Below are 14,651 nucleotides of genomic sequence, written 5' to 3'. Positions count from 1 at the left end.
GGAGCAGAACCTTTTGGGAGGGCCTAGCTGGAAAATGCATGGATGCATCTGGATGAGCTTTCAAAGACACAAACTCCCTCCAGTCTTCTCATCTGTATGGTTTGGGGTGTCTTTGCTTTAGCACTGTGTCCTCCCAGCAGGGCAGAGATCCTGGGATGCTGCAGGAGGCTGCCTAGTGAAGATGTCTGGCTTCTCCCCTGCAGGGTCAGGACATCACACCATCAGTGGGCTCTCCCCAGAGCCATTCCCAGGATGCAGAGAACCATATGTCCCATTTATAGGGAGGCCAGCGATGGTGCTGCAGCCCCACCAGCCCCCCTGAGCCCCCAGGCTCTCCTCTGGCACCAGCTTCACCCCATGCTGCATTTCCCGGGAGGCATTTAAAGTACCACCAGCCTGTGGAGTCCGGGCTTCAGGTTCCCTTCAAATGCTATGTAGGAAGTGATGGGAGCTTAGCAGTTACGTGTATATGAATACCAGTCTTGATCAGAATCTGACTCCTGCTACGCAGAAGAGATTTCATAGGTGACATTCCTGTGACACTGCTCTTCTGTGAGCCCAGACAGATGGGCTAACACACAAACAGTGCTTGCTCAGTCCAGGGCTGTTCCCATGTCACTTTTCAACTTAGCAATGCACATAAACATATTTTACGTGTAAACTGGGCAATTAAGAAGGCAAATGTTTTAAAATACGAGGATTTATTGGCATAAAATTTGCCATCTATCAACACGGCATAAATAGTGTTACATAAAAAGCCATCTGGAATCGGGTTGTTTATCATATTTATTCAGTTACAACTTGCTGGTTTAGAGCCCGTGCCTAGCTCATTAACTGTCAAGACAGTTTGACGCTGCCGATGAGAGGTGGATGTATTTGATATGTCGCACGATGCGTGAATGTTAACTTGGGCTTTTAGGCAGCTGCACTATTTCAGACAGCTTGGACATGCTCTGCACTGGAATCGCTTTGAGAGAAAAAAGCAGGTTGTGATGCTGCTGTTCGCTTTAGACTCTCTGCATCAGGCTGGAAGCCTTGGGGTCAGGTGTAGGCGTGCATCTGACCCTCCCAGCTCGAGTGGAAGGATGTGTAGGGCTGGTGATGGCAGCAGGATTATCCATCAGTCAGGAACAATATCATTGTCATTGTTTTCAGACACTGCAAAAAGGAACACTTGTTGCACTCCCTGAAGAGGTGCCGGGTTCTCCTGGACTGTGAGCTCAGCAGGAGAAACCAGGGCTGCAAAGCACTCCTGTGCCTGCTGCAGATCACGGGCAGCAATTCAGGAGTCGCAGCATCAAGCCAACAGCCACTGGCTTTTCCTGACATTTGCTGTCTCCCTTGGTTTCAGTAATTAGATCCCCTGTTTTTAAATGTCAGATCTCATGAGGTGATGCTATTGTATTTAGTGCTGTGCCCTTCTACCGATTCCAAAACACTTTGCAGAATTACTATAAATAATCCAGTAACAAGTGTGAAATAAGTAGTTGCAGCAGAACGGGAGAGGAAGTCAGTGCGTCTCAGCGTTGCTTAGAGATGAGGCAAGAGCTTCAGAAATGCTGTCCCATGGAACAAGGCTGCCAGGGAGATGTTTGTCCATCCCACACTGTGGGGTGGGGGGGGGGGGAGGAGGGAAGATCAGCTGCTGACATCTCGGGCAGCTCTGCAAAGGGGCTGAAAGGAGAAGATGACAATCAGAGGGGAGTTGGTCCAGCTGCAAGGCAGCACTTGGTGCTGCTAGGTGTTTGTGTCCTCAGCAAAGACTGCCAATCTGTGCCCAGATCTTAGTGCAGAGTTCCTCATCAATAGCACAGCAGAGATACCTTCTGCCAGCCTGCTGTTTAACCAACTTGTTGGTTTCATGCTCCAAGCTGGAACTAGCTGAGCTGCGTGCTAGATGGCTGCCTGGTCTCCATTTACAGTCACTGGATCAAACAGCTGTGTGCTTTTCTCATCCTAATGCAGGTGTCACTTTTAGGAAGCAGAAGAAGAATCCCTCCTGTGTTTTGGCCGTGGGCTCCTCTATCAGTGAGGTTCACCCTACCATACAGAGCACAGAACTAACAATCCGAATCGTGGCACTTACAGGAAGATTTCAGCAACAGAGCATGGCCTTTCAGCTGACCAAAGCGTAAGATCTTGAGCTGTGGATTTGCATTTATAACCTTCACATGTCTATTTCTGGACAGATGCTGGGACCTGCAGCTGCTTTGGGACCTCCCAGCACAGAAGCACTCTGCTCTCCTATCTCAAGTGGGAATCAAGTGAGATTTTGACCTTTGCAAAGTGGTTTCAGGCAAGAGATGAAAACTAAGAGAAAGTGTCATTTTTCCTTGTTCCATGTTCCCTGATCAGGCTTCTCAGGAAGAGCTTCAGGATGTGCTGCTGAGCTGTTTTGAGTCACACCTCTTTACAGAAGAAGCCTGAGGACTGCTGCAACCGGCTAGGATTTTCTATCACTGATGTGTTTTGTTGTACACTCTTTCAAGGGAGGTGAAACTTGAAACTAGCTTGCAGATATTTCAGAAGAGTTGTTATTGACATATACTGTGGTTGTGAAAGAACTGTTTATCTTTTCTCAATAGGGTGTATGATTCCAGGGTGCCTCACACAATCTGGTGCTCTACAGAGAGGAATGGTGATTGCTGGGATGGACAGCACTTTCCCATCATGGTGAAGAAAACCAAGGGAAGCAAACCACACTTCGGCTGCGCTGACAGCTGCTCCGGCTCATGGGAAGGAAGGGTCTCTGTTGCCTATCGTAGGCGTGGCGACCTGGTTCGGGAACGGCACGGCGACCAATCCCAGGTCGCTCGGTCCATCGGCTCGCTGACACCAATGTGGTGGACGGCAAATGGCGTTTATTGGCGGGAAAAACAGCCTTATATAACCTGGGCACTGAACGCTATTGGCTATCGGGAGGGGGACCCTGTCTTCCCGTACAACGCGATATCTTCTGGGCGCCAGACCCTCACTACCACATTTCCCCCCTCCCTATGCACAATTAAATTAGGTAAAATATAACAATATATAACAATCTTCAATAGAAAACTCGAATAGAACAATCTTCAATAGAAAACTCGAATAGAAAACATAAGGTGCTCTGAACAAGAACATTCTTATAACAGTTGTTGGTGCTCTACCAACATGATGTTAATCGGAAGAAAAAAGCGGATGGGCTGTGGCCTCAGGTGCACTCCCCATGGATGTGCCAGGTGAGCTGGATGTCCTCGGGCATGATGGTGCCTCGAAGAGCCCCACCAGATAGGCCTCGCTCACCTACAGCTGGGCTCTGGAAGCGCAGGTTGGTCTTGAAGTCCTGTGTGATCTCGCACACCAGGCGCTGGAAGGGCAGCTTGCGGATCAGCAGCTCCATGGATTTCCAGTAGCGGCGGATCTTGTGCAGCACCACCGTGCCGGGCTGGTCACGCCGCCTGTGGCCAGCACGCTCTTGTGGGCTGCCTTGGTGGCAACCAGGCCTTTCGCTTCCGCAGGCAGGGTCGAGGAGTCAACTACTGCCTGGAGGCAATTTACAAATTGTGTAAAGCTCTCACTTCCATTTTGTCTTATGGTGGACCATGGCAATGGCTTAACAATAACTTTAGAGGCTGTGCAAATAGCATCCCTGGCCGCACAAGTAGTTGTATCCGCCCCAGTTAGTTGAGCTAGTTGTCTTGCACAGTTATCTTCCCATTCTTGTTTAAAAACAATCATCCCTGCTCCATCAAAAATTAGTCTACAGGTTTGTTTTATGTCAAATGGGAGCATATCGTCTCCCCCAAAAACACCATCTATAAGGGTGGAAACCATAGCTGAGTTAAGCCCTTTATCTGCAATTGCCTTAACAATTGCTTGTATATCCCTAGGGTTTATCGGCGAGTGGACCCTCTGTCCCCCATCCATCACCCGGACTGGGAATGCTAGTGTGGCCCATTGGGCCCAGTCAGCACATGCAATCTTTATTTTTCTCCAGTCTGTAAGAGGGATTTCTCCCCCTCGCGGTTTCTCTTTAATTTGGATGGGAATATTTCGGCTCTTAACTCTGTTCGTATTCATTCCCTCCTCCTCTAAGTCAATTGCGAACCACTCGTCGCAGCCAGTGTCTGATCCGGAGTCAGAGCCCGACTGAGCGGCCACTTCCGGTTTCCCGTACCTTTTTGTTAGGCTCCGGCCCCGCCCGCCTCCCTTGCGGGCAGGCCGTTCCCTCCCTCTTGGTTCGTCCCGCCCTCTGCCCAGCGGGATGTTCGCCCCACAGCGGCTTTTCTTCAGACGGCCGCTCTGATTGGCTTTCCACCCTTCACTCACGCTCCCCTCACCTTCCCGGTCGCTCCCACAGCCTTTATCTAACACCTCCTCGATGTTCCCGCCAAGGGCGTCCTCCCCCCGCTCTCCCTCTCCTGGCTCGGCGCCATCTTGGGGCGCATAGGGGGGCGGTCGAGCCCAAATTTCCTCGGGCTCCGATTTCTCCGCGGCAGCCCTGGCCTCCTCGATTAACCCACCCCAGAAGGATTTAGCACGTTTCTGTCCCTCCGTGGGCGGGTCGGGGTTCGATTGAGAGGACATGTAATCGTCATCGTCAGAGGGGTGCAAAGTCCGCGTGGCCGCCCCGACTCCCAGTCCCGGGGTGGCCAACAAACGGCTCTCTGCCGCCCTCCAGCTCTCCCACTCCCGCATGGCCCTGCGCAGGGCCCGCACGACTCTCCCCCACGACTCTAGGCTTCTCCCACAGCCCGAGGACATCGTCTCCTCAGTTGACGCTTTAGTGCACTTATCCCACACTTCGGGGTGGAGAATATCCACCGGCTGGTCAATGACCCCAATTCGCAAAAGCCTCGCAATAGCGAGAGTAAAATCTTTGGGCTTACAATCGATACCCCACTGCTTATCTAACTGCGATACGACCTTCACAAGGACTTCCATCCTCCTTGTTGGTCCGGGAGCATCCTCCCCGCCGGGCTGCTCCTGCCGCTCCGGCCGCCGTTCACCCGTCCAGGCGACAATCCCGGGTTTCGGCACCACTTGTTGCCTATTGTAGGCGTGGCGACCTGGTTCGGGAACGGCACGGCGACCAATCCCAGGTCGCTCGGTCCATCGGCTCGCTGACACCAATGTGGTGGACGGCAAATGGCGTTTATTGGTGGGAAAAACAGCCTTATATAACCTGGGCACTGAACGCTATTGGCTATCGGGAGGGTAGACCCTCACTACCACAGGTCTCTAGCACGTGGCATAGAGCAAGCTGTGTAGCAGCAGCCTTTGGTATCAGGCTGCACTCATGCACGCTGATTAGCAATAACATCCTCACACAGTTCATTCAAGCTCTTCAGCAGTAAGTCCCAGGATGGATCCCAGGTAGAGGGAATGTCTTTATCCATTAAGCTGCTCCTGTTGTTATTAATCATGTAACAACTCTATTGAGGAACTTTATGCCTGTCACTGCATCACATCACATGCTGATGGCTGGTTGTGAATACAAATCTCCGTTTCCATGGCACAACCAAGACCCTGGAGCTCCTACACTGGGCAGGCAGGACCAGGCTTACTAAACAAACAAGCACTGTGGTGCTGCTGGGCATAAGACCAGTGGTGACCAACATCCCATGGATATCAACCACCACCTCCGTGCAGGCAGCTCTGATAAGTGGTTTTTGCTTGGCCTGTTTCCCAGTCCCCTGAAGAATTGAGGATTTTGGCTGCATTTTCAGCTGTTCAGCTTAAAACACTTCAACAGTCTCAGGCTGTTGAGCTGTAAAACACAAGGGGTGCATCTGCCAGGTTACAGAGAGGACTGGAGAGAGGCTGCAGGTTTTGGCTGTCTTCTTTGAGCGAGCTCAAACTTCTCATTTCAGAGTAGAAGCAAACTTTTAACAACTTAGTGCTAGGAAGCAATTAATCCCTTTCCAGGAGAGTCATACAGGCCCTAGCAGCTCTGTTGGTACCACTCGGAGAACATAAGACATGCTGGCCTAAGGACATGAAGAAACCAGCCAAAGAATGCTGTCACCGAGGACTCCCTTAAATACCCTCACTGGGAGAAAAATCGTGAGTGTCCTTAACTCTGCTTCTAAGTAAAGTAAGCAGAAGCTCAGCAAGAAGTGACTGGATGTCAGGCCAGCTAGAAAGCAGGACTAAAATGGAGATTTTTCAGTGTCCCAGTCATCTTTCCTGGAATTACTTGATTCTCCTATGTGGATGCAGAATGATGCAGAATGTCAGAGTAAATGGATTGTGAACTGATTCAGTGCCTAGATGTCAACTGCTAAGTAGTCTGAGATCCTCAAAAAATAAAGGGACAACTCATACGAACACTTAATTACTGACAGTGCGAGTCTGCCCTTTGAGTACTTCTTGCTGGTGCTTCCAGCAGAGCAGAGCTCCCCACTCCCCCGCCTTTCATCTCCTCAGGCTGCTTTTGTTTCATGCTGATGTGTGTTTAGGAACACAGAAAACAGCCTGTGGCATTTGTGCAGAGGCATAATGAAGGGCTCAGCAGGTTGTTTCTGTTATAGCCACATACATCCTGTAGACTTGGGTCAGCCAGCAGAGCTTTGTTCCCCTGGGATGCTGTGATGTGGAGGAGTTATATGCTTTTCTGATGTGAAACCACCAAACCTGCTTTCTCCTATAGCTAATAAGGGGCAAGGTGGCATAAGCACATGTATTAATGCAGCAGGCTGACAGACACAGCTCTGATAGAATTGGAATGGAAGAAATCATCAAGGGAGTAGAATAACAACCTAGCCAGGAGATAATAATAAAAGCCTGATAGCATTCGCAGAAGTTTATATAATGTGTTTGTCACTGGCCTCCTTCCTCCCTTGGCATTGGTGATAGGTAACAAATGGCATGCTGATTTCTGAAGAGCGTGTTGTTATCCAAACCACGAGGGCTGGCCACTGAGGAAGAAGTATCTTGCCTGCTTTCTTTGGCACAGCTGCCTGGCCACCATGAGCCCATGATATGGAAAGCACTACATACTATGAGGAAAGCAGGACCTACTCCCATTCAGGTCAGTACCACAGTGAATTTGCTGCCCACAGCTCACTGCAAACTTTAACCACTGCAAAAACACTTAATAGCTGGGAACCTTCGGATTTTCTTTATTTAGGCACCATTATGCAGGCTTTCCATGTGGGCAGAAATTCTAGAAACCACCTGCAGCTGTGTTTCTGCATCTCTGCCACAGCTAGAAACACTGGAAATTGGGGGGGGGGAAAGAGCCTGTTCTAATATTATTTTTCCTGGACAAATAAGTAAGCACGCCAACACTCAGATCCTTAACAAGACCAATGTCTGGAGCATGGAGCAGCCCACAGCGAAATTCCCCAGGGTTTCCTAGGAGCTGTGGGATGTGAAAAGAGGGACAGGGCAGCTCTGTGTTCAGGCAGGGAGAACCTGATTATAAATTTGTAATTCAGTACCAGAATTATTAACATACGTCACATTTAAAGCCCTTTATATGTGTGGTAGGCGTATTAACAGACTAATATGAAATTAGTGCCGTAGCAGCAGCCATGAATCATTCAGAGGCTTCCTTCTCTGCAACAAGCAGCGGAGCAATAGGCTTTCAGTTAGCTTAAAGTGGGAATATGGAGCTCTAGAAAAGCTGTAACCAGTCTAAGTCCAGCACAAAGCAACTGGTACTATGGGTCTGGACAAGAATAATGAATATGAATGCTTGCTGTCCCTAGAGCACACGTCCAGGAGGCATTTCCCACACTTTGCCCAGAAGGAAACTGAATTTGGTGACGTGGGAACTCCACACCTGGTGGTTGGTGATGTATTAACCTAGAAGATCTGCATGCCGGGATGCACGACTAATGCTCAGTTCTCTGCACATGCAGATAACTTGCAGTTTAGTCTGCTCCAACAGCTCCTCCTCCTTCTTGCAGTGGGGGCCCCAGGCCTAGATGCAGTACTGCAGGTGGGGACTCACAAGGGCAAAGCAGGGTAGGACGGTTCCCTCCCTGCCTGCTGCCACCTCTCTGTTGATGCAGCGCAGGATGCACTTGGCTGCAGGAGCACACTGCTGGCTCATGTCCTGCTTTTTGGCCACCAGGTCCTTCTCTGCAGCCACTTCACCCCTCGCTAGTTCCAATGGTCTGTTAACACTGGATCTCAGCCTGATGGAGGCTGGAGGAGGCAGACAGAGGAGAGAACAGAACACAGGGAAAATCCACAAGCATAGCATGGCCAGGATTGAATAAATATTGGCACAAGCAAGCACTGTGGCTGTTAAATTTTTACTATGGGCTTAGAGGAGGTGCTCTGAGTTTTTTGGGTCCCGACAGCATGACCTTGGCATGCGCCCCTGGGAGGGAAAGGTGCTGGCAGTGCTCCCTGGATTCTGCTCTGTTTCAGTTTCCCACATGGGTGTGGAAGAGCTGCAATCCAGGGACTTCTGAAGGTCTTCTGGCATGCCAGGAGCAGCTTGCCCAGAGCCACACTGGATGGGTGGCAGGAGATCAGGTGAGCTTTGGAGGTCCTTAGAGGGACGGCTTTCCTTGCCACCTCGTGGGCAGGGCTCTTTGTCAGCAGGCCTCCCGGAGCTCAGTTGTAGCCCACGTGCTGCCTGAGCCTTAGAGCTCTGCTCTGATACGGAGCCCACTGTCCCAGATGCCGTGGTGTTGGCAGACAACGCTGAGCTTAATGCCTTTCCTCATTCTCTGCAGTTTTCTCTGCTCTTAAAACTACTTCAGTGACAACGGATTTGGCATGCCTAAGAAGCAATTCTTCTTGCTCCTCCTGCTCTACTGTGGAGACAGCGTTTTCAATGCTGTCCTCTACAGTGCCGTCATGGTTTTATGATTTTTGATTATCGATAATCCACATCGTAACGTCATGTGGTGCATTGGGAGTTTAAGACTTGATGCTCCAGTTCCAGGTACCGGTCCCAGAACAGAAGAACTACATCCCCCAGAGGACTGTTTGCTGATCTGTTACCGTTTCTGCTCAGAGCGCAAGACAAAAGCCATTTGTAGATCATTTGACCTTGCCTTTCCTTGTTGATCTCGGCAGCATATGAGCTCCCAAGATTGTCTCGCCTCAGCATTAGAGTAAGGACTTTGGTTTTCAAACACTCTTGTTTTTTTATTAGATTTATTAGCTCCAATTTTAATTATATGGTATTTATTGTACTATAGTGTGTTATCTTGCATTCTGATATTCAGTAAAGTAATTCGTTTCTCCTCAGATTGTCACCTGTTCCTGTTTTTTGGTCCACCTCTTCTCTACTGTTTTCCCTTGTTTTCCCTTTTCCCTTTCCCAGGGCATGGATCCGTAGGTCCCCCTGCCCCACTAGTCATAGAATGAAGCCGAAACATCCCATAAACTGTTGACAAATGCTGTGACTCCGGTGAGAGATGTCGGCAGCATGGCCATGGCACGTGCCCCTGGGAGGGAAAGGTGCCGGCGGTGCCGGCATTGGTTGGATCATGGGCTGCTTTTCTCTCTGGCTTGTTGCTGGGCTCTGCTCTTCTGATGAGCCTCGTCCTTCTGTCCTGCTTTGCCATGACAGAGGCACCTGGGATGGCTGCAGCTGCCTCTGAGAGAGATGGTTGATGAGTAGCTCAATGATTTCAGAATATTTGCAGCCAGAGTCTTGATCAGACTGAGAAGCTACAAAGGATTGCAACATGTTCCAAACACTTCCAGCAGCTTCTAGTATGACTTTGTGAATGGAAGCCTGCGAGGATGCTTTGTCAGAGGCTTCACATACTCTGCTTTTCCTGTTTTGAAAGTTATTCCAGTGATGGACTGCTCCCACAGCCTGGCTGCTGGCCTTGGCTCAGGTGCACTGGCTGTGCTGGATTCAAATGAATGCTACTTCCAAGCTTGCTTCAGTATTCTCCCTGCAACATCCCAAGCCAGCAATGCCATTTCCTGCTCATGAGTGAAATGTGGCATCTTTGAAGGCTCTGCTCTTTTGGCACTTCTAAACACTTTCTGACTGCTCTTTTGGGGAGCCCTCCTTGAGGAGCAGACAGGACGATCCAGTGCCTTCAACTTCTCTGTTACTTCTTTCAGCAGAGTCCCCGTCACCTCTTGATGTCTCTCTGCTTGTTTTTCAGACATCGCTCTGAATTCACAATGTCCAGGGAACTGCGGTTTTGTTTTTGAGGCAGCAACAGAATGGATGCTTCTGTGGAGTTTGGAGCCTTCCCTGCCCAACTCAGGTTTAGGCAGCTTCTCAGGGAGCTTCATTGCACGTCCTGTGCTCAGTGAGTCTCCCTGAGGTTCGTGCTTCATCAAAGCCACATTCCTTCTTCTGTGTTGGCCAGACTGGAGATTATGGCCTGAAGGAGCAGGGCCAGCTGGTCTGTGAGGCTTCATGGGCCTGGCTTCCTTACCCACAATGTAATCCACAGGACCAGGCAGGAGCTCATCAGTGTCTGCCATTGGTCTGTGGACAGCTTTCTTCAAGTTGGATACCTCCTGAAGAAACCTGTCCTGGAAGGGAACAGCAGGTTTAGGCTCAGTCTTGTCTCAGAAAGTGCTTCCAACCCTGCATGCTGATGCTTTGCGCCCATGAGGGCCAGCACTCTATTTCAGCCATGCAGTGAGGGCAGAAGTAAATGGCTGCCACAGTGCTCTGTTTGCAAGCAAGCAACATTCCAGATCACCTGCACATCAGCATGCTGTGCTAGCTCAGCTCTGAGCTGAGTTGTCCTTTCCATGCCTCAATGCCCGGACCACCAGCCCAGCCCTCACCTCTTCTGCATTCCCCATCTCCCTCGGATCCATCAAGTAAAGCCCGTGCCCTCGGTGTCATGCCACTGACACGTGCCTACCAATACCAGGTTTTGCCTACCTGTTTTTGCCTCTCTATTTTCTCCTGCTCCAGCTTCAGCCTGGTCAGGTACTGCCTGTACTCATTGAACTCTTTCAGAGTGCAGACAACCTACAGAGAGACAAGGGCAGATGACTGCCAGCAACTGTCCGGGTAGCTACCCACACAGCCTTCCAGAAACATGCAGGCCCCCAGCAGCAGGGGAGCTGCTCCTCTCCACCCTCCCCTCCCCAGCCGTGGGGACGCTGCCTCCTCCCTCCTTCCCAGGACCAGGGGGACTGCACACTGGGGTGCCAGGCCCTGGCCCCGCTGCCTGGAAACCCTTCCTGAGGAGACCTGTGTTGGTCAGCCCAACGTCCAAACCTACTTTGCCATCCTCGGTGACAAGGCCCCTGTTCTTCAGGTTCTGCAGGTTGGCCCTGCGCTTGTGGTAGTCCTGCAGATGTGGGTCATGCAGGCTGTTGTATTCTGTGCGCAGATGGCGACAGTATGGATCTCCCAGATCAAAATTAGGAGAAGGCTGGTGAAGCTGAAAGAGATGCATTCCAGAGTGTGAATGGGGAAGGAGAGAGCAGCAGAGACAAAGATGCTTCCAAGCTGCCCACAGACACGGGCTGGCCTTTTGCATGGCCAGCTGGAGGAGGAGCATGCTGTGTGCATTTCCCAAACAGACACGTCTGGGTTTTTCTAAGTCCTCTGAGAGGGAGAGCAGGAGAAGGTTGCTCCTTCTTCCAGGAACGTCCCACTCTCTACATTTCTGACTGCCAGATGGGTGCCTGGCCCCGGCATCCCAACAGCATCTACGGGCAGGGCCCCAGCCACCTGCTTGCCTGGTGCCAGATATGGTGATGGAACTAGTGCCGGCTCCGTGTGGAGAGCCCAGCTTTCAGACCCTCTCCTGACCACTGGGCACTGCTGTTGGCAAGCCCTCAGTTGTCTCCCTGCTGTGGAGCCAGGAGTGTCCCTTCATTCCACCTTGCGGTGGGAGCAAAGGGCTGCAGTTCCCACTGTCGAGCAGGTCCCACAAGGCCTCCTTGGCAACCCAGGAAACAAGAGGCCCTTTGGACCCTTTCCTCGACCTCCTCTTACCTTTTCCCCCAGCTTTGTCCTGCAGAAGACATGCTTGGTGCCAGGCTGCACAGGGATTTTGACCCCGAGTGGGAGGTCCAGCAGCCCGCTACCTCCTGCTCCAGCTTTCTGTCCTCTGGGTTGGAGCTAGAAAGACAAAGACAAAGACACTCTTGCACACTCAGGCACTCCAGTGCCCTCTCCAGCCCCAGCCCCGTTCCCTTTGGCAGCTCCCTTCCCACTTCTGAGCCCGACGCTGGGATGTGCGGAGAGGCGCGATTCCCTGCAAGCCTTCTCCAGCGCCAGCATGAGAAGATGCCCGTCTGCCTCCAGAGAGCATCTCCGGCCCCAGAGCAGTCGCACAGAGCCCAGGCTGCTGCACTCAGCCCTCTCTGAGGACGCGGTGCTCACCTTTCCGCTCTTCCCCACGATGCTCGGAAATGCATCCGGATTTCGGAATCCAGCAGTGCCACAGCGCTCCATGGCTCCTTGCAGGAACTCTCTGAGAACTGCGACCTTCCGCTGCCACCTCTCGCTCCAGCAGCAGCGAACTGAGGCCACCCCAGCCGGAGTCCCAGCCTGCAGCTTTATGTCATGCTCACCCACTGTTGCATCACAATGCCATCATGATGTCACTGCGCCGCCACCCGGCAACCGTGCAGCTGCATGGAGGCCATGGGTGCCCTCACTGCAAGCTGCTCCAGCTGGCCCTGCTTTGAGCCTAAGAGGCTTGCTGAGGCCTGAGGCTTGCTCTAGGTTTCCTTGGCTTCCATCACAGGTGATGCTGCATGTGAAACAAACACCTTATAGAGTTGTCCGAGAGCCAGTATTTTAGTTAAATGATGCTGAAATAATGTGGAATGAGAAGAGAGAGCTGGCCTGTTTTTCTGTCATAGAGTCATAGAAAGGTTTGGGTTGGAAGGGACCCTTAAGATCACTTCATTCCAACCCCCTGCTATAGGCAGGGACACCTCCCTCCAGCCCAGGTTGCTCACAGCCCCATCCAGCCTGGCCTTCAATGCTCCCAGGGAGGGAGCATCCACAACCTCACTGGGCAACCTGTTCTAGTTTCTCACCACTCTCACGGTAAAGTTCTTCCTGATGCATAGTCTAAATCTACCCTCTTCCAGTTTAAAATCATTTCCCTTCATCCTGTCACTACATGCTTTTATAAAAAGTCGCTCCTCAGCTTTCCTGTAGGACCATTCAGGTACTGGAAGGTTGCTGTATGGTCTCCTGGGAGCCTTCTCCAGGTGCAGAGCCCCAGCTCTCTCAGCCTGTCCTTGTAGAGGAGGTGCTCCAGCCCTCTGATATCCCCATGGCCCTCCTCTGGACCTGCTCCCACAGCTCCATGTCCTTCTTGTGTTGGGGGCCCCAGAACTGGACACTGTGCTCCAGGTGAGGCCTCACAAGAGCAGAGCAGAGAGGCAGAATCACCTCCCTCCACCTGCTGCTCACACTTCTCTTGATGAGGCCCAGGGTACGTTTGGCCTTCTGGGCTGCAAGCGCACACTGCCGCCTCATGTTGAATCTCTCCTCAGTTGACACCCCCAAATCCTTCTCCTCAGGGCTGCTCTCAAGCCATTCTCCACCTAACCTTTATCTGTGCCTGAGATTGCCCCAACCCAGATGCAGGACCTTGTACTTACCTTTGGTGAAGCCATTTTGATTACCACCAATCACCTTGTCTTTATTTTCCATGTGCTGTAGTAGGGCCTTCAGTTGGATCTGCCCCATCATCTTGCCAGGCACAGAGGTGAGACTGACTGGCCTGTAGTTTCCTGGATCTTCTTTTTTTTTCCTTCTGGAAAATGGGGTTATGTTTCCTCTTTTCCAGTAGGAACTTCACCAGACTGCTGTGACCTTTCAAATATGATAGCAGCATGGCAAGTCTGTCTGCCAGGTCCCTCAGAACCTGTGGATGGATCTTGTCGGGTTCCATGGACTCCTTCAGATTCTTTAGATGGTCTTGAACCTGATCTTCACTTACAGCAAGCAGATCCACCTTCTCCAAACTTTTACTGTTGCTTTCTGTTTGGTCTCTGTGGCTAGAGCCCTTGTCAGTGAAAACTGAAGCAAAAATGTTATTGAGCACCTCAGCTTTGTCTGTATTTCTCTTGACCAGGCCGCCAGTTTCCTTTTGGAGAGGGCCCACATCCTCCCTTACCTTCTTTTTAATCACTTTTCCCCTTTCTGTCCCTAGCTAAATTTAATTCTGTTTTAGCTTTCCTAACCTGATCCTAACCTGATCTTTGAGGTTCCTGTGCTACTTGGAAGAGGAAGTTACCATCAACACATTCCAGGAGCCTCTTTGATTTCTGGTGCGGTGCTGTGTTGTCCCTCCCACAGATATCAGGATGGTTGAAATCCCCCATGAGGATCATGTTTTGTGAATGTGAAGCTGCTCTTATCTGTTTATGGAGGACCTCATCCACTCAATCTTCCTGATCAGGCAGCCTGTAGCAGACCCCCACTATGATGTTGCCTTCCCCTGCCTTCCCTTTAACTCTGACCCATAAATTCTGTCAGCTCCTCATTTATCCCCAGGTGGAGCTCCATGGACTCCAGATCATCACTGATGTAGAAGGCAACACTCCCTCTGCTTACCCCCTGCCTGTCTTTCCTGAAGAGTTTATACCCATCTATTCTTACATTCTAGTCATGGGAGTCATCCCATGCCTGCAGCTACTCCTGCTTGTTCCCCATTCTCTGCACACTGGTGTATGGGCACTTGAGTTGGGCTCCCATTGAGGCTGATTTAGCAGTTCAAGTTCCCTTATCTTGAACCATAGGC

At 51.1% G+C, this 14,651-nt stretch overlaps 1 protein-coding gene and 1 long non-coding RNA gene across 2 annotated transcripts; one reads left to right on the top strand and one right to left on the bottom strand.

Moving 5' to 3' along the window:
* Positions 1–531: 531 nt before the first annotated feature.
* On the top strand, positions 532–7,208 carry LOC149915582 (uncharacterized). Its single transcript, XR_016471860.1, has 2 exons — positions 532–2,745; positions 5,214–7,208. It is a non-coding gene; the product is annotated as an uncharacterized LOC149915582 (long non-coding RNA).
* Positions 7,209–9,639: 2,431 nt separating this feature from the next.
* On the bottom strand, positions 9,640–12,350 carry LOC116235127 (uncharacterized). Its single transcript, XM_031603096.2, has 5 exons — positions 12,269–12,350; positions 11,879–12,004; positions 11,157–11,318; positions 10,811–10,900; positions 9,640–10,449 (listed from the first exon to the last, which is right to left on the bottom strand). Exons 1-5 carry the CDS (start codon positions 12,338–12,340, stop codon positions 9,823–9,825), a joined length of 1,077 nt encoding a protein of 358 aa, XP_031458956.2. The 5' UTR covers positions 12,341–12,350; the 3' UTR covers positions 9,640–9,822.
* Between the last annotated feature and the right edge of the window lie 2,301 nt (positions 12,351–14,651).

The sequence above is a fragment of the Phasianus colchicus genome, chromosome 17 (assembly GCF_987193195.1).
Source record: "Phasianus colchicus chromosome 17, bPhaCol1.hap1.1, whole genome shotgun sequence".
NCBI classification, from domain to species: domain Eukaryota; kingdom Metazoa; phylum Chordata; class Aves; order Galliformes; family Phasianidae; genus Phasianus; species Phasianus colchicus.
This window is presented reverse-complemented; position numbering and strand designations above follow the sequence as displayed.

What these genes read in the sequence shown, in the direction of transcription:
- LOC116235127 (XM_031603096.2), bottom strand. Translation starts at nt 12,340, where the DNA reads ATGGAGCGCTGTGGCACTGCTGGATTCCGAAATCCGGATGCATTTCCG. An exon ending in GGACAAAGCTGGGGGAAAAG is followed by an intron (nt 11,319 to 11,878) that starts GTAAGAGGAGGT and finishes CATCTCTTTCAG; the next exon opens with CTTCACCAGCCTTCTCCTAA. An exon ending in TTGTCACCGAGGATGGCAAA is followed by an intron (nt 10,901 to 11,156) that starts GTAGGTTTGGAC and finishes GTCTCTCTGTAG; the next exon opens with GTTGTCTGCACTCTGAAAGA.